We start from the raw sequence: 20,305 nt of genomic DNA on the forward strand, positions 1-20,305 counted from the left end.
CCTTATATAGGCAACTGTCGAACAAGTCAACGAATCAGGGGTGGGTGTTTTCCCGCCGAGGGACCCTGTACCAATAATCAGCTGGCAGCTTTTGACATTTCCCCAGTGATAACGCATGCGTGTTGGGCTGGGGAAATCCTGTCAGCTGGCTGCCCGAGCAGCCGGGGTCGGAATAACCCAGCCAACATTTTGACAGCTAGCGCCTGTCAGAATATGCGGTCTAGGCGCATGCACCATTTTGACAGCTTTGCGGCTGCCGCCGCTTTGACAGTCCGTGACTTCTGCTGTTTGACAGCTTGCGGAGAGGAGCGCATGCGCGGCTTTTGACAGCTGTCAGAGCGGCCGCATGGAGCGGTTTTGACAGCTCAGGGAGCGCGACTGCGCGTGCGCGTTTCCTTTGACAGCTGTCAGTGCGGCCACGTGGAGTGGCCTGTGACAGCTGTCATTTGTGGAATACGCTGCACCCCTTTCCCCCCCCTTGTTTTAAACAATGTAACTTAGAACAATTCTTTAACTTGTGTTTGAACGTGTTGGCGTGCTGCCGGCCCACTCGAAATCCGTCAGGTATGCAGGGGGTCGTTTGGGTTGTGTGGATCTGCGAAGCGGCGGTTCCTTGTCTATCACGGGATTCTCCTCGGGGGTCACGGTTTGAAGATCGGGGGGTGTTGGGGTGTTCTCGGGGTGATCAGTGCTGTGGGGGTCAGGAACTTCTGTGGTTGGTTCTGGCGGGGTATTGGTGGGTGCCCTGGGTCGTAGTTGGTCTGCGTGTCTCCGCAAGGTGAGCCCTCCACCGATGTTGACAGTGTATGACAGGGGGCCGGTCTGATCGAGGACTACCCCCTGGGTCCATTTATCCCTTCCCCCATAACTGCGAGCCCAGACACTTTGTCCTTGATTGAATGTCTTTGATGGCGGAGCATCGGGTTTTTCTGCTGCCGGCCTGTCTGGGTGGAGTCTGTCGAGACGAGTCACCAGCCGGCGACCCCATCGGAGTTCTGCAGGGGATTTCCCGGTGGTGGACACGGGTGTGGTGTGGTGAGCGAGGAGAAATCGGGCGAGTCGGAGGTGCCAGTCTCCGGTGACGAGCCTGCGGAGGGAGTCTTTAGTGGTCTTCACCATGACCTCTGCGAGGCCATTACTCGACGGATGAAAGGGGGCCGATGTCGCGTGTCTAATATAATTGCTCGTCGTGAAGATCTGAAAATCACGGGAGGTAAACTGAGGCCCGTTGTCAGTGATAATTACGTCGGGAAGACTGTGGGTCGCGAAAACCCCCCTTAAAGCTTGAATGGTGGCGCTTGTGGTGGTGCTGGAAACCGGAAGAACCTCCAACCACTTGGAATAGCTATCTACTATGATTAGAAAGGTCTGTCCCTGGAAGGGGCCAGCGAAATCGAGGTGGATTCGGGACCAGGGGTTTTTTGTGGTTTCCCATTTGTGTATGGGAGCATGGGGGGGGGGCTGGTCTGGTTTGCTGGCAGAGATAGCAGCCGGCTACGTGTTCTTCAATGTCCCTGTCAATAGAAGGCCACCATACGTAACTGCGTGCCAAGGCTTTTATCTTTGTGATGCCAGGGTGACCGTCGTGTAGGGTGTGGAGAACCCTGGTTCTGTGGCAGGGTGGGACTATCACCCTGCATCCCCATAGAATGCAGCCTAAGTGGGTGGTGAGCTTGTGGCATTTCGTAAAATAAGGTTGGATAGAGGGGTTTGGGCAGGAAGACTGCCAACCTGATGATGCCCAGGACAGGATTCTGCTGAGTATTGGATCCCTGCTGGTGGCGGAGGCGATGTCCCTGGCTGTTACTGGGCATTCGGAGAGCTCCTGTATGGCTAGTATACGGCCTGCCGGGGCTGGGTCCGGGTCTATTTGCGGCAGGGGGAGTCTGCTGAGGCCGTCTGTATGGGACATCTCTTTGCCAGGCTTATAGATTAACTGGTAGGAATATGCGGACAGAAATGTGGTCCACCGCAGCATGCGAGGGGACAAAATTTGGGGCGTTTGTCGATCCCATGTGAATATTCCCAGGAGGGGTTTGTGATCTGTGTAAATGGTGAAAGGTCTGCCATATAGATAATCGTGGAATTTCTTAATTCCCGCTACTATGGCCAGGGCTTCTTTATCGATTTGAGCGTAGTTACGTTCGGCCTTTGAGAGGGTCCTAGAGTAATACGCTATTGGGGCTTGGGTGCCATCGTTTAAGGAGTGGCTTAGGACTGCCCCGATTCCATAAGGGGAGGCATCGCAAGCGATGCATAGGGGTTTGGTCTCGTTGTAGTGCGATATGGTGGTATCGCTGGACAGTAGTTGTTTTAGCTTATTAAAACTGTCGTTATGCGTGGTGGCCCATTGCCAGGGGGCTCCTTTGTCTAGCAATCTATGGAGCGGCTCCGCTATTGTGGCTTTACCTGGTAGGAAAGCGTGGTAAAAGTTTAGGAGTCCTAGGAATGCCTGGAGCTCCATTTTATTTTTGGGGGCGGGAGCAGCCTTAATAGCTTGGATTTTTGAATTGGTGGGGTGGATGCCTTTGCTGTCTATCCTGTAGCCAAGGAAATCTGTAGAAGGTACCCCGATAGAACATTTTTCCCGTTTAAGCTTTAAACCGGCTGCCCGGAATCTGCTGAGGACCTCGTGCCGTCTGGTTGCTAGTATGTGGGTGGAGTCGCCCGCGATGAGCACGTCATCGAAGTATGGGCATACTCCGGGGATGCCTTTAAGGGTGCGTTCCATGACTTCCTGGAATATTCTGGGTGCCACGGATATGCCGAACTGGAGGCGGTTTACTTTAAACGCCCCTCTGTGTGTGACTATAGTTTGGGCGTCTGCGGTCTCTCTGGTGACAGGGAGTTGCAGGAAGGCATGTGCCAGATCTAATTTGGCGAAAACGGAGCCGGAGCCAATTTCTGAAAGAACGTCTCTAACAGAGGGGACGGGATACGCGTGAGGGTTCAATGCGCGGTTCAGAGTAGCTTTGTAATCTGCGCAGATTCTCACGTCTCCGTTGGGCTTGACAGGCGTCACAATTGGGGTTTCCCATGTTCCGCTGTCAGTGGGCTCCAGGACTCCTAAAGTGACTAAGCGGTCTAATTCTTTGTCTATTTTTTGCTTTAACGCGAAGGGGACCTTCCTAGCCTTGATTCTAATTGGTCCCAGCTCGGGTTTGAGCTTGAGGTTGATGGGCGGGCCGTTGTATTTGCCTAGTGAGCCATCGAATACATCTGCAAAATTTTTGCAGATGTTTTCCAATGACTCAGATTGGATGCGGTTTGTCCCTTCAAGGCGAATGCCCAGTGCCTCAAACCAGTCCAGTCCGATGAGGCTGGTCCGGGGTTGCTCGGTTATTTGAGCTACTAGCTTCCCTTTAAATTTTTTAAATTCGACCCTTAGGTTGGCCTGTCCTTTCAAATCTATGGGGGTGCCCTGGAAATCCGCCAGCAGGACCTTCGAGGGTTGGATGGGGATACGGTGTTTGGATTTGGTTGCTATTCGTTGGAGTGTGTCCCCTGACAGGATGGAAACGGAGGACCCGGAGTCGACCTCCATCTCGCAGGGGACTCCCTGAATTTTGACCCAGGCCCTGACCTTAGCACGGATGAGGTGATTGGCGGAGGTTTTAGATAGGGAGAATACGGAACCTACAGACCCCTGGGGAGGGCGGGGGAAGTCAGTCCTACCTGCGGGGATCTCGTCAAGCTCGTGGAGGGTCTCCCGGTTTTGACTGCGACAAGCAGAGCGGAAGTGGCCGGTCTTGCCACAACCGTGACACTTTGCGTTCCTAAAACGACATGTGGCCCTGGCGTGGCCCCCGCCGCAGCTTGCACACTTTGCCCTGTTGCCGGTCTGAGGTTTCTTCGTGCTGGGGGTTGCTGGTCTGTCCTGGCCATGGTTTCCTTCGCGGCCGGCAACCATTCGATTGAATCGGGAGAGGATTGCGTCGACTCCGGAGCCAGGCTCCGGAGGCCCTTGGTCGAGCTCCCGAGCTTGGTGGACGGATGCGCCGGGGTTGTCGCCAAACGCCGGGGGCTCTTCGCGGTGGCTGTCCTCATATGCCATTATCTCTAATGTGAGCTCTGCGAGGTCCACTTGCCACAAGCTTCCTCTGCAGGCGCACGTTTTGGAGGCCAGTGATGACTTGGTCTCGTATTCGGTCCTCCAGGTCGGGGAAATGGCATTTCCGAGCGGCGTGCCGGACTCCAGCGATAAAAGCGGTGGAAGGTTCTCCGGGTTGCTGTCGACGGCGAGCGAAGTAGAGCCGCCAGTACAGCTCTGACCGCCTCGGCATGAAGTGTTTGCTGAGGCGATCTGTGAGCTCGGCATAGGGCACTGTGGTGACCGGGTCCGGGCTACAGAGTCCAACGGTGATGTATACCGCCGGCCCGCTGAGGCATAGGAGCGCGGCGGCCTTGTGGCGGTCCTCGGTGATTTTGTTCACGACGAGGTACCCCTCGACTTGGCCCCAATGCGACTCCCAGCCTTCCGGGTGCAGACGTCGAACTCTCTCACATGCCCGAGATTAGCCATGCTGGGTTAGCGGTACTGTGGCACTAGAAGGGTTTGCTTGCCCCAGTCGGTGACTTAGCTCGTGACTTCAGCGATTTGACTGGGGCAGCTTCGCCTCTAGGCCGTGACTTCAGCTAGTACCGCAATCCCACCTTCGTCGCCAGGTGCGTTATATGAGGCAAGGACGAGAGAGGCAGTGTCTTCGGTTCAAAGGTTTATTAACGTAGCCTGGACGAGAACAGAACGATTACAACAGCCTTATATAGGCAACTGTCGAACAAGTCAACGAATCGGGGCGGGTGTTTTCCCGCCGAGGGACCCTGTACCAATAATCAGCTGGCAGCTTTTGACATTTCCCCAGTGATAACGCATGCGCGTTGGGCTGGGGGAATCCTGTCAGCTGGCTGCCCGAGCAGCCGGGGTCAGAATAACCCAGCCGACATTTTGACAGCTAGCGCCTGTCAGAATATGCGGTCTAGGCACATGCGCCATTTTGACAGCTTTGCGGCTGCCGCCGCTTTGACAGTCCGTGACTTCTGCTGTTTGACAGCTTGCGGACAGGAGCGCATGCGCGGCTTTTGACAGTTGTCAGAGCGGCCGCATGGAGCGGTTTTGACAGCTCAGGGAGCGCGACTGCGCGTGCGCGTTTCCTTTGACAGCTGTCAGTGCGGCCACGTGGAGTGGCCTGTGACAGCTGTCATTTGTGGAATACGCTGCAGTCTTACTTTCGGGGCAACATGTTACTAGCCAGCTGCCAAGTGTCTGAATTTTGATCATGTGACCATGAGGATACTGCAATGGTATAAGTCATAAGTCACTTTTTCAATGCCGTTGTAATTTCAAAATGAATATATATTAAAGGTGTTCTTAAAAATGTCCCTATCTCTTGAGTATTTGGGCATATAGCAGAGGGGACTTTGTTCTTCCATGGCTCCAAATTACAGATTACATTCTGAACCTTTTTTCTATCCTTCCTCAAAAATGCAAGAGACTGCTAGCAGATACTGTATAGCATTGATAAGTCTGTTGGCCACTGCACTGGTTTCTTGATGCTTTCCTCATAGCAATTCAGGAGAGTAGGTTGTCAGTCCTTGGATCTTGGCTCCAAATTCATTGTTATATTCTATTCATGTAACAGGCCTTCATAATTACACAGAATAAACTCTGATCCCTATCTGTGAATCATATGCCAACTTAGCTTTAAAAGAACAGTGCTTTCCACCCCCAACTATACCAATTTATAAATACAGCGGTTGAGACTTACAGTACTATGGGGTCTTTAGTCTTCTCTGAGCTTGGTCCTTTTTTTTTTTAACAGACATTTTATTATTGGATTTGTAGCTTGGGCTCCTTATAGAGGGGGTTTTGGTGCTCTCTCAGTTTGGTGGTTTTTATTATAGATGTTTCATTACCAAACTAGGTAACCTCATCAGCACTGATGAGGTTACCTAGTTTGGTAATGTAACATCTGCAATAACCAAGCTCAAAGAGCAGCAAGGACCCCACATTTCAATCTTGAGCTACAAATATTCTCTTCTATTGGTATTTACAATACTAGTACAATTAGTACAAGTAGAATTAATACTAGTGCAATTAGCAACAAGGTTCTAATATTTATTGATGTTTACAAATAAATAACAAACATATTAATAATGCAGTCGTCTTTTGGAAGGAGCACCTTGATCTTCTTTCCCTGAATGATTTGTTTTAAAACTTAAATCCAGTGGCTCAGATTAGGTACTCTGCTTAACTTGCATTAACTCTGCTTTGTTCAGTAAGCTGCAACGACTGGGTTCACACATGCTACATCATAAGCTGTTGTGTATGCTAAAGTAGACAAATATTGTTTAGTGTGCCGTAAATTAAGCTATTAGGAATTGAAATGACTTGCACATTTAAAAAATTTGGAAAAGAAGCAAGATTTGCCTTATGTAACAATTAAATGAGACATTAACATCATGGGAATCTATTTTTTAAAATACATTTGCATTTGCTCAAGATTATTTCCATAAATAAGTGTTTAAAGGGTTAGTCTAGAACTGTGGAGATCCATATTTATGTCTCCCCTCAACCATTTAAGCTCACTTGGTGAATTTAGCCCATTCATGCTCTCTTAGTCTAACCTATCTCACAAAGTTGCTCTGGCCAATATTTCTGCTTTCTCTGATTTCCCTCCCCCCCATTAAATAATTACATATGGAAATACACTGATAAGAAGTACCTGTTGAAAGCAAGATAACTTGAATTGATGCAAACATAGGTAGATCTTTGATGACTTTGAAGATTAACTGCACCTTGGTGCATGTTGTTTACCTGGTGAATTTAACTCTTTTTGTAACTTCTGATCATGGTCTTTCTTTTTTCCTTTCCTGTCTAGTGCTTTTCCCCCATCTTGAATGTATTCATTATTTTTGGCAGTTTCTGTCAGAAAGGGACATACGTGAATGTGTGGGAATATTTGTGTTTTTCTGTGAGAGTGATTAGTAAGTAAAAGAATTAACTTTTAAGTGGCTATATTTTGAAAGCAATTAATTACTAGAAATTTTATGTGTGTGTATCTATCTATCTATCTGTCTGTCTGTCTGTCTGTCTGTCTGTCTGTCTGTCTATCTATCTCCTATATGTATATGTATGGTTTGGGTATATGGTTATATTACACACGTTTCCTGGGCAATGAATGGGTGAAGAACAAATGTTCAGAACTGGTTTTAGTGGTGTTAAGAAACCAACAGGATCCCAAGCAGGCAATGCAAAAACATGGTGCTTTGTGTTTATGAGGTTTTTAATTTTTTTAAAAGAATTTAAGAATCATCTTAAATTCAGAGTCACATTTTGAGTAAAGCAAGTAAACAACATGTTATACCTCTACCTGCAAGCTTGCACATGCTTTTTTCTTAATATCTCCTTCTAATTCTCTTTTCTGCAGAATTTTGGGAATGTTGCAGTTGATCTGAAATATCCACAGTGCTTCTGAAGAAAAGAACACTTGGGAATATTTACAGCTGGATATTTTTAATGTTCATGAGATGTCTCCTAGAACTGCTCTCCTGATGCCATGGATATTCTGCTTCTTAAAGCACTGGTGTTGGTCTTGGTCAGTTGTTTTACTGGGCTTCTTTACTACCACCTCAGCCTTATTTTTAAGTGGGAAAGAACAGTTTTCAAAAAACCAAATTTCATAGTAATTTTGGCAGACGATATTGGATGGGGAGATTTTGGAGCCAACTGGGACCTAAAAAAAGGCACACCTAATTTGGATAAGATAGCCCAGGAAGGAATGAGGTGAGTTTTAAACCATTCTTTAGCATTCTTTAGCATTTATTTACCACATATTTAGAGGGTGTAGACGATTGTTTAAATGCTACCGGATTATAGGATTGTGCCTATTATTGTGTATTTTTGCTTGCTTATTGATTTATCACATTTATATTGTGCACAATCAAAAGCTTACTTTCAATAGCTTATACCATATGACAAAATGAGAGGGTAACAATAAACATGGAAGATTCATAAAATTCAAATTAAAAAATAACAGAAACATTCCAAGCAGTATGTTGTATCAGTCTCCTGTGAAAAAAACCTGTTTTTAGCAATCTCCAGAAAGCAACTAGAGTTGGGTCCAAACACACTTCCCATAGGAAGTCATTCCAGAGAGCCAACCCAATGAAGGGAAAAAATGGCTCTGGGCTTCACCCACCTCCACGACCTCCCCCCAATGGCAGAAAACCCATTGCTTCTTGTGGCATGATTGAAATGGTTGGGCCATTTCCAATAGAAAGATGTGGTCTTGAAGGATCTTTAGAGATAATAATTTCAAGGTTATTTTCAATAAACATGGTTTATTTATGTCTGAAATTTATATGTTGCTAAACTACAAAAGAATGATATATCAGAATGATATAAAAGTAAATCGAAAGAATTAAATAAGAAAACATAAATGCCATTCATTTCTTAGCCACTGAGTATCCAAACCCACCCACCCCAATACTGACAGCATTAATCCCACTTTCCAGAAAGACACATCATATGGTCAGCCCACCCAAAACTTCGTAAAACAGCCAGATAATTGCTTTCAATTGCAAATGGGAGATAAATTAATTTCATAAATATAGGACCTTGAGGGACTCTGGTGAAGGTTGATTACAAATAGATTGTTACTCATTTGGACTACTGCAAGGCTTGAAAGTCCCTTTGAAGAGGAGTGAGAAACTAGCAACTCCAGAATGTGGAGACTATACAGCTGGCAGATCAGTCCAACTGTTGCCAAGTGTGACACCAACTTTAAGGACATTATGTTGCCCTCTAATAAAGTCTACATGGCATAGTATAATACATCTGGTACCATCTCAGCAACATTGAATGGGCTAATCTGGTTCAGACAGAGGAATGTCTAGAATCTTTCCCTCTCAGTGCAAAGTGAATTGGAAATAGGCTAGATGGCATATTACCATAGTTGAGAGTATATTTATTTCTTCCATCCTATAAGATGGTTAAAACTATTATACTACCAAGGCCACACTCATGGTTGGCATTCATCCATATTTTTATTTTATTTTTCTTTACTCTTTTCTCCTTATTTTTGCTTTATTGTTCATCATCCACGGTCTTAATGGAATATCAACGAATACGATAACAATGAAATTGTATGGATACTCGTTAATTTGGGTTAGTTTATTTTTTTGTCCTGGCTTTGCCCTTTTCTGGTAAGTATCCTTGGAGATGGATGGTCTAGAAATATGAAATATAAATAAAGTAAATATCCACAATAGATCTACACACAATTTATTGGCAGTGAGATGGGGACCTTTCATGATTGGTTTCATCAAGAGATGGCACCCCTAAGTTGAACTAATGCAGAAGGAAGGCTTTGTATAGATTTTTCATCTGGGTTTACATATTTTTGTCCATTGATACCTACTTTTTTCCTCACTCTCTACTCAATTTTTTGTTGTGTGGAATGATGGTGAAACTTCAAGGTCATATTCCTTTGGGGTAAATAGGTTGGTGTTATTATTATCAGTATCATCATTGTTGTCATCATTGTTATCTAAACTTGTATGCTGCCCAACTCTCAACATTTTTGGATGGCTTATGTAGTAGAATTTGAAAGGTTAAAGAGCAATTTCCAATATTTTATTCACACTGCCCCCGCCCCTCCCCAATGCTCAGTCTTTAAAACTGTAAGTTGCTTAATAACTTGCATTTCTTTAAACCTAGGAGGCAATTAGTTTGAACCATTTCTTTTACAGCTACAAATGCTAATTGTATGACATGATTTAATATAAAGATGACTCCTTTTAGCAAATAGTTGTTTTGTAGGAGGTACCAAGAATTTACTGCTCCTGTAAAGACGTCAGTTCTGGCTATTAAAACCTCCTCAGGCAAATGGTCAAACAAGAAGATGAGATAGCACTAGTGATTGAGACTTCTGTTTGCTTAGTGTACACTTGTTTATCTTGTGTCATCTGTCTTGAACATATTTGCTTCATACCATTTTGGCACGTAAACAAATCTTAGAGAGCAGCTGGTCATCCTTCTTTCTACTAGTTGTAGCTCATTTTCCTTTAATATATAGGCCAACAATGTGTTTGATTTTTCTCTTGTTTTTTCAGAATATAATAGCTCTTATATACCAACCAATAGTGCTTTACAGCCCTCTCTAAGCAGTTTACAGAGTCAGCATGTGGCCCCCAACAATCTGGGTCCTCATTTTACCAACCTCGGAAGGATGAAAGGCTGATCTTGAGCCGGTCAGGATTGAACTCCAGACTGAGGGCACAGTTAATCTGCAATATTGCATTGTAACCACTGTACCACTATGGCTCTTGCTTTTGCAGAACCATATGAGAGCAGTATATATGTTCCGACATGAGTTCTCTCCCCTCTTGCATTATTTTGTTTATTTTTCTATTTCGATTGGTCATAAAACTGCAGCATAGAATCCAAATAGCCTATTTCAGTTGTGTACAACATTTCAAACACATGGTAACCTTTCCAGACTTGCAGACCACACCAAGCTATATCGATAGAAGGGAACATTTGTAGCTCAGGATTGAACTGTGGGGTTGTTGGTGCTCTCTGAGCCTGGTTGTTTTCTTGTAGACATTTCATTACTAAACTAGGTAATATCATCAGTGCTAATAGAGAGTGAGGTTTGTTCTCATTTTATACACTTGCCCTGTTAGTGTTGATTGGAGTGGTCTTGGTGGTTTCATGATTGGGCTGTTTTTTTTTACTGTTGGCTTGTTTGGCAGTTCCTTAATTGGGGTATTTTTGCTTCTTGATTGTTGATCCTATGTTAATCATGGTGTTAACCTCTACAATCAATCCACATGTGTGAGAGGAGATATTTCAGTTCCTACAAGATTATTTCACTCATCCCAGTCTCTGTCTCCTCCCGTTTCCTTTCCTTAACCTGGTCAACTCCTCTGGTATGAAGAAGAGAATACATATACATTAGGCATTATAGAAATAAAGCTGATGAAGTTGGAACTGCTGTTTTCCACCCCAGACAGACCTGTTATATCAACATTGATCCAGTAGCTCCCAATCTCAAGTTTGTGAAAAAAAATAAATGCATTGGACTTACCAAAGGCCCCTATTATAAAGTAATAGTTGAGCTAGGCTAGGGAATTCTGAGCTCACTGCTATACTCTTATTAGTATAGCATATACTATTAGTATACTTATTAGTCTTACTCAAAGAATGAGATGCTTATTAATGTTCAGTCAAATGCTTTTACCCTTTCAATATAATTAATCAGATTCCAAAAATTTGTTGATTACAGATTCCCTCACAATCTGCCATCATGCAATAATTCATCCAAGACATCATGCGAATCCATGCAAATAATTGTACTGATTTCTTTCCTTTTGCATTTATTTTCCCTTTTTTACACTTGCAACAAATTGTAGCCATTTTTTTCTCATTCATTGTTTCGGCTTTATTTTATGCACAACAGGAGTTTTAAAATATGCAATCCACTCAATAAGATTCTGCTGATAACTGCAAAGAGAATATAGAGTCATCTCTTATAAAGATTTAAAATTGTCACTTGTTATGAATTATTTCAGTCAAATACAATGGCTAAGTAGATTGTTTTATTTGGAGAATGTACACTGTGAGAGACAGTGGTAAAGACACTAGGCTAGAAACCAGGAGACTGTGAGTTCTAGCCCTATTGATGCACCAGCTGGGTGAAGCTGAGCTAATCACTCTTTCTCAGCCCTAAAAAAAAGGCAATGGCAATGGCAAACTCCCTCCAAAAATATCAAGAAAATTAAAGCCCTTTGTGGCATGGGACCAGGCTATCTGAGTCGTCTCCTCTCCCAGGTTATTTCAGCTCACACCATTAGATCTAGCAGAGAAGGCATTCTGTAGGTACCATCAGCTAGGGATCTACATTTGATGGGTCCTATGAGATGTGCCTTCTTTGTCATGATGCCTCTCTTGTGGAACATCCTCCCCCACCCACCCAATGTATGGACTTGCCCAAGTAGTCACCAGGATTTTAAGAAAGCCAGTTTGGTATATTAGTTAAAGTTACTGGACTAGAAACCAGCAGATTCTGAGTTCTAATTCTACTAACCAGCTGAGTGATTTACAACTGAGTGATTTGAGGCTAATTGTTCTCTTTTAGTCCTGGGAAGAATGCAATGGCAAACACTTCTGGAACAGAGTCATAACATAGTTGAAGCCCACTCCCCCCAATATAGTATTTGAAGTCGCCGAGTTATAATTAATTTAATCATCTGTGCCAAGCAAACTCTTCTTATAAATCCAGGACATGAGAATGTAAATCAACTTTCTTCAGACTTATTTCTTCAACTATTTTGGGGTGCAGCTGTGAATACTTTTTTCAATAACTGCTCATGTTGATCTGTAGCTAATGTATGCTGAAGTTCAAAATTTGGTAGGGTACTGGACTGGAAAAGATGGTCATATGCAGAATTGTTAGCATAGCTAATTCATGTTATGAATTTTTTGCTCCATTTTTTACGGTCAAAGCTACTTTAAAAAAAAGCCCATTCACATGATAAAAGTTTTTTTCCCTATATATAACTTTCCTTAATCCTGCATGAAAAAATAGACTATATTGTGATCTCTTGAGATTTTAAAATTTTGGATTAACTGACATTTTCCTCTTTGTAGTGAATTGTTGATGTAGAGGATAACCTTCATCTTGAAAAAAAAACTGATGACTCGCCCATTATATGAGGCCATTCTCAAGAATGTTTGTCCTGTGCTTTGAACCTTCAGGCCTTTGATGTCATTAGATGGAATAAATTATCCTTTAACTACATTAATAAGCACATCTCCATTTCTAAGTTTCCATAGCCCAAAAAACTTAGTTTGGACTTTCTACACCCCAAAGTCTGTAATGGGAGATATTTCAAAAATCAATCAGTCACATTACTTGGATGAAGCAGCGCTTTTAAAGAATGAGTTTTTAGGAAGGTTTGGATACTGCCAGTCTGACTGAAAATGTCACCTCATTGGCAGATTTGTCCCCTAGGAAGAATTCAGCATTGATTTTCCCTTGGGTGTCCCATGAATATTAGCAGCCTTGAGAAGCCGAGTTAGCAAACATGCTGTACATCCCACATTTGTACTAATTCTGAAGTAATGATTTTTCTCTGTGTACATTTGAACATTCTGAGCACTTTCCCACTTCTAAAGGCTGATTTAGAATTGCCCGCAACTGCCCATAGTCATCGCTGCATACCTATGCTGCAAAGCGGTTGATGGGTAAGCGGAGGTTGCAGAAGGCTGCAGATGGGCTGACATAAACACCTCCCAAATCTCAACTGTATTGTGCGGAGATATGCACCCTGTATGCTGGTTGGTTCTGACTTCCTACAGGGAGGTGCGGGAAGGCAAAACGTATTCACCAGGAAATGTTAAAATTTGCTGACTTGTAAAAAGGAACACCTATGCAACTATCCCCAAACAACAGATGCATACATTCCATGCAGTCCGGTGCAATAGAAGTCTACTCTAGCCTTAAGACAATACATGATACAAATATTGCAGGCTTAATGGTCATGTCAGTCAATAAAAAAATCATGAAAGAAACAACAGTGCTCCAGATCTATAGATACAAAAGTGCACAGTGTGCATGAGGAGAAGGCTGAAAAAAAGGAAGCACATATTTTAGCATCAAACCACATTAACCAACTAGTCTCCGTCACCCTGGTCTACAGTAATCTGCTTTAAGAAATAATGACAGGCAGCAAAGGCTGTAAAGAGCTCCTCCAAAGGTAAAAGCTATTTCTAAGAAATAATAATAATAAAAAAACTACACTTAGATACCTTGCCAAAAACCAACTCAAGAATATTTTGTTTCAAAATAAAAGGAGCGTAATAAATGAAAAATAATAGGAATCTTTTCCTCCTTTTTCTAGATTTGTAGATTTCCATTCAGCTGCATCTACCTGTTCCCCATCACGTGCTTCTCTGCTTACAGGACGTCTCGGCCTTCGTAATGGCGTCACCCATAATTTTGCTGTGACTTCAGTGGCAGGCCTTCCATTGAACGAGACAATATTGGCAGAAGTTCTGAAAGAAGCTGGCTACCTCACTGCTATGATAGGTAATTTAACCTAGCACACACACACACACACACACACACACACACACACACACACATATATATATTAGGGGACGCGGTGGCTCAGTGAGTTAGGACGCTGAGTTTGTTGAGCAGAAGATCGGCAGTTTGTTTGGCGGGTCAAATCCCGAGTGCCGCATAACAGAGTGAACGCCTGTTACTCATCCCAGCTTCTGCCAACCTAGCAGTTCGAAAGCACGTAAAATGCAAGTAGAAAAATAGGGACCACTACGGTGGGAAGGTAACAGCGTTCTGTGCGCCTTTGGCGTCTAGTAATGCCGGCCACATGACCACGGAGACGTCCTCAGACAAGCGCTGGCTCTTCGGCTTTGAAACGGAGATGAGCACCGGCCCCTAGAGTTGGAAACGACTAGCACGCATGTGCAGGGGAACCTTTACCTTTTTTTACATATATATATGATTGATTACTGAAAAAGAGATACCAGTAAGTTATTTCAGTTGTAAATGTGCATAGAAGGCCAGAGTTTCCTCAGATAATTTGGTAATATTTGCCATACCTTTGCAGCAGAAATCATCTTGGATCATGAATCTAGGGAAGTGCGTGTATTTTTTTTTTTACATCATCTAAGTCTAATTCTCAAAAAAGCATCAGTTTCTTGATTGCAAAGTGTATCCCAAGGTATTCTAGTTTGGCATGAGCATGCCCAAAGACACTTTCACTGATAGCCAGGAAACCCAGCAGTATTGCTAAATTCCTGTGATATGAAAATTCCTATCCAATCATAGTTTGCTATCACTGTGTCAAATTTTTTTGAATTTGGCAGTTTGCTCTTAAGGTTTCCTCCAGGATCTTAGTAAAGTTCCTCTCCCAATAAATTTAAGGTTTTTAAAGATTTTCTGCTTTATCTTTGGATTCTGTTGCGGGTTTATATTGCCCTTTTAATTATGTCTTAGTTTCCATATTGTTGTAAGCTATTTGACAATGTTTACAAAGGAAGATGGGGTGTCTTTCTCATGGTATATGCAAACTGGCCTTAAGACCCACCTTTATTGCATAAGCATTTGATATCCTGGAAAGTCACTGCATTCAGAATATTTGGGTGCTGAGAGAAAGATGCACTTTCCCTAGGATGCAAATTGGTGAGGTAATTTAAGATGTAATGAAAGTGAATCATTTGTAGGTCTGGGTTTTATGCTGAGAAGGGTTGTTTTTCTTCTGTTTTTATGATAGGAAATATCATATCATATATCATATTTCCTATGGATATTTTCAGATTGGGATTCCTTAGATTACAGTTCTTATGCAATTTTATCTATTTATACTGCCTTTATTGCTTTTACAAGGTGGCAAACGTATCCAACAAACTTTTCTCTTTGTATTTTCCCCACAACAACCCTGTGAGGTGGGTTGGGCTGAGAAAAAATGAAGGTCCCAAAGTCATCCAAGCTGGCTTTCATTACTAAGATGGGGTTTGAATTCATGGTCTCCTGCTTTCTAACTTGTTGCCTTAACCATTAGACTAAGCTGGCTTTCTTATTACAAACATTATCCTAAAACAAAAAAATAGGCTTGTCTTTTTTAATATTAACTAGATTCAATGATTTTGATGAGTCAGGATAATATGGTTTGTGAATTTTGGTCCTGTCCTCATTTTCTCAACTGATTGCCCAGAGCTAAAGTAGCCAATATTAAATATTTTCCACACTCACTATTTTGCATTGACATGTTTTAGGTGCTGATACTTTTCTGTTCCACATCACTTCTTTATAGGGAAATGGCACCTGGGACATCATGGCTCTTTCCATCCCAGCTTTCGTGGTAAGACATCTTTCTATACGTATTTCCTCCTGCTAAAATGCCAAGGTTGTTCTAGTTGAAATTGCAATTTCATAAAAGTGAATGCTTTGATACACATACCTTTCACATAGATAACTAGGATATTCTGGATAGGAAGCAGGATATACAAGAATGTAGCTTTTCCTTATCCTGCTAGTTTTTGTAAGGAGGAGAATAGATTTGCTTTTATACAAGGAAGTATTTTAATCTTATATAAGGTCCATGACCACAACAAAACAAATATATAGATACATAGATATGTATATTTTTAATCCTGTAAACTCCAAACAAGCTCTTAGTTTTGATCAGCATTAATATTTCATCCAAAATTCTTCTTTGACTGCAGATATATTAACTGGGTTCACATTATGCTAGCTGTGATTTGCCCAACCATCATTTATGAAATAAATAAATATTAGTTTGCCAGGTTCAAGTGGGGACAAAAATGTGTATTGGGCTCTGCTTGGAGCCCTAGGCTACAGATTGCTCAACTGTTGTCTGCAAGCAGCTGTACTAAGCCAAAATGAAATAGGTTACTTAATACAATGTGTTAAGTGGTTTTATCTTTTTCAGTGTAGTAGCTTTTTTAAAATTCCACATTTCATAAATTATTGGAGGGGAAAAAGATAAAAGAGATAGATAATCTGTATACTACTAAAACTTTCCTACCGCTTGTCTGCTTGTAACCTTCAATTAGCCCAAGTGTTGCATCATAGTGCAAACATTTTTCAATCAAGGTATCTCAAATCTGCTATGTTAAAGAATCTGTACAGAATCCATGACCCATTTACTCCTTTTTTAAAATTATTATTATTGTTTTTTCCCCTCTACATACATATGTTAGTTTTTCAAACAGCGTGTGACCTGGGTTCATAAAACGCTAATACATAATCAAGTCCTACTCTTTGGTTCTCTCTTCTAGCCATTTGTAGAATAGATTCCAGCTTTAGTAGTATTCTGTTTCTTCTTTATCTTTCAGCCTCATAGTTAATCTGTCCATCTCCATGCAGTCCAGTATCTTTTTTATCACTTCTTCTTCTGAAGGTATTCGTTCATTCTTCTAGCATTGCGCATAACTTATTCTTGCTGCAGTTATAATATGTAAAGCCAAATATAGATTTTGCTTATTAATCTTTTCTGGTACTATACCTAATTTAAAAAATTCAGGATTAAATACTACAAGTTCTCCTAATATTTTTTCTAGCCAAGCATGTATTTTTTCCAATAAGCCTTTACTTTGTCACATGTCCACCAGATATGATAATACGTACCTAAATTATGTTTACATTTCCAACATTTACCTGATACATTTTTAAACATTTTTGCTAATCTTGCTGGAGGCAAGTGCCATCTATAAAACATTTTATACAAATTTTCTTTATACGCAGTTGACATTGTCAATTTATAATTTCTCTCCCATAATTTTGGCCATTTTTCTAATTCTGTATTATAACCAAAGTTTTCCGCCCATCTTATCATTGTCTGTTTAGTTTGTTTACTTTTCATCTCTAAAATTAACAAAAAAATATACATTTTCTTGATTAATTTCTCAACAGAAGTTAATAATATCTTATCAAATACATTTTGATCTTTATAAAATCCATACAGTTTCATATCTTTTTCATATCTATTTTGTATTTGTAAGCATATCCACCATGACATGTTGATACCCTGATTTACCAGCTCTTGTTTCGATTTAATGTCCCATCAGTATTTAAAATGTTATGTTGCGTGACTGGACCGAGCAGGAACAGATGACATGACAGTGGGTCAGTAACTCAGCTTTATTGTGGTTGAAGCAGACAGAAACCTCCACAGCTCAACGCCCTTTAAATATTGTCGCCGGCAGGCAGGCGGCCAATCGACTGCGCTGAAAAGTCCCGCCGGAACTGCCTGCCCAATGAAGGCGAGGGTCGACACCACCTGTTGTTGCCGGGTGTTGACACAGCTGTTGCCGGGGCTGAGCTGTCACTTAACAATTAACATTATGTATATAGCATAAAATATCTATATGTCCAAGTTTTTTCAAAATCTAACAAATTTTTGTGTGAAAAAGCTTCAATTGTTGATAACCACCCTGTAATTTTTACATACGGTATATTTTCGTTTTAATTTTTTCCCATACTGTTATCAAAGCATTTCTAATACAGTGATTTTGAAAATACTTATGGATTTTGTTTTTACCATACCACAAAAAAGCATGCCACCCAGTTGTAAGTCATGTCCCTCCAGGTATAACAACCTTTTGTTCCTAAACATTATCCATTCTTTCACCCATGTTAATATAGATTCTTGATAATACAAAGCCCACTCAGGTAGGCCAAAGCCTCCATTTTCCTTAGTATCTTGCAAGGTTTTCATCTTTATTCTAGCTTTCTTTCCTTGCCATACAAACTTCAAAATTAATGAATTCAACTCTTGAAAGAAATTTTTCCCAAGTTTTATCAGAATTGTTTGAAACAAACGTAAAATCTTAGGCAGTATATTAATTTTAACTGTAGCAATTCTTCCTAATAATGACAGTTTTAAATTTTTCCACTTTTCCAAGTCTAGCTTTATTTGTTTCAACAACCTTGTGTAATTATCTTCTTTTATTGTTGAGCACTTAGCTGATAAATATATACCCAAATATTTTACCTTTTTCACTATCTGTACCTCTGTTACTTCTGACATTCGGCTTTTTTGCTTATCCGTAAAATTCTTAACTATTATCTTAGTTTTCTCTTTATTTATTTTTAATCCCGCTAATCAGGGCTTTTTTTCTAAAAAAAAAAGGTGCCGGAACTCTCATCTTGTTATTTATTTATATAATTTTATTTATATATTTATTTATATAATTAAACAATTATATATTCAATTCTTAACATACATTTAATTTATTGTATTTAAGGCAAATGTTCATAGATAATTCCAAACTTTTGTCCAATTCTCGTCTGGCAAATGTTCTCGACTCCTTTCCTTGCTCTTAGTATCTATGGCCAAATGTCGTCCTCTGAGTAACCACAGATCAACGTACTTTGAGGGATTGAAAAGTCTTGGAGGTGGTCCGACAAATTTGATGAACAAAAGTGCTGAAATTGTCTTAGTCTTTAACGAAGCTCTTGTTGAGGTGGCAATTAGATTCATCTGTGAAAATCCACGTTCACATTCACTTGAAGAAATAGGAATGGTATTCAGAGTCCGTATCAAATGCAACAGTTTTTCTGGATATATCTTTTCGAGAATGTATTCATGGAATCCATGAATTATTTCTCTTTCATTTAGTTGCAGTCTGATAAGTTTCTAATCTCCACTTCTCCAAATGTCAGTTGAGTATTAACATCTTCAGGCCAATGTTTTTGATCAAGTACGCGAGACCAATATGCCAACTCATCGTCTTTGCTATCAAGTAATCTTTTTTCAATTGACTCTTTCAGTTTTGTATAAAATATACTTGGGTCAATGGGAGGATCCTTTCTTGAATCTCTTTTGTGAAGTAAAACTCCACGAAAGCGAAGATCACTTGCAGCAGCAACAGCACATTTATAATAGGGCCCAAAGTTCTGTCTTCTTTCTTCAAAAACTTGTACCAGTATTTTTATTTTCTTATTTTCCTTATACAAGTTGATGTTGCAGTCCTGTAGATCCAAACTTAAATCTGACAATTCTTGGAGAGCATCACACATCAATCCTAGGTCCAATAAAAATTCTGTAGATGTTATTTTTCTTTTCAAGCCATCATAAGTGCATTTATCATTTTTATCTCTTGTAGGATCATGCATTACTTGTTCAAAATGATATACAAGGGATTCAAAATTATTCCATACAGCCAAAACTGTACGCAAACTAGATGACACCCATCGGGTACTTAAAATTCTTCCAATTTTCAGCAGCTCAGTCCCCAGTAATTCTGCACATGAATGCAACTCTCTACTATTCTTTGGTGAAGCATGGTATATGACATACAGTTTATCAATAAATGATTGGAATCTATTTATTCCTGAAGTTTCCTTCGCAGCATCGCCTACTGATAATTCTAGTCTGTGATTAGCACAATGCCAAACTATAATAGAAGGAAAACGTTCTGACCGCAATTTTTTCACTCCACTTTTACATCCCATCATCAGAGCAGCGCCATCGCATGCCAGAGAAATCAAATATTTTTTTTCAAATAATCTTCTGTCATCCCATAAGAGTAAAGACATTGGAGTAAGGAATCAAATATTCCGTCTGCTGTTACTTTTTCAAGTTCTAACAAGTCCCAAAAAAAATTTACTGGTGCATTCATTCCCATACCTTTGATACAGCATTGAACAAATACTATGAGGGTAGTTTTTTTGCTTATTGTGGTTGATTTATCAATTATCAATGAAATTTTATTATTGGATCGAACAATTTCTTTAACCACAATTTTCCT

At 41.1% G+C, this 20,305-nt stretch overlaps 1 protein-coding gene across 6 annotated transcripts in view; it reads left to right on the forward strand.

Moving 5' to 3' along the window:
- ARSG (arylsulfatase G) overlaps positions 1–20,305 on the forward strand; it is a 140,886-nt gene that overhangs the window by 45,371 nt on the left and 75,210 nt on the right. For 5 of the 6 annotated variants that reach the window (XM_081318542.1, XM_081318546.1, XM_081318543.1 and 2 more), the window contains exons 2-4: positions 7,428–7,783; positions 13,906–14,093; positions 15,844–15,891. In XM_081318542.1, coding sequence (XP_081174668.1) covers positions 7,557–7,783; positions 13,906–14,093; positions 15,844–15,891 — 463 coding nt within the window. In that variant the 5' untranslated portion in view covers positions 7,428–7,556. The remainder of the gene's footprint in view (positions 1–7,427; positions 7,784–13,905; positions 14,094–15,843; positions 15,892–20,305) is intronic. The other variant, XM_081318547.1, reaches the window with a different exon arrangement.

This window comes from Vipera berus (genome assembly GCF_964194415.1).
Source record: "Vipera berus genome assembly, chromosome: 2".
NCBI lineage: Eukaryota > Metazoa > Chordata > Lepidosauria > Squamata > Viperidae > Vipera > Vipera berus.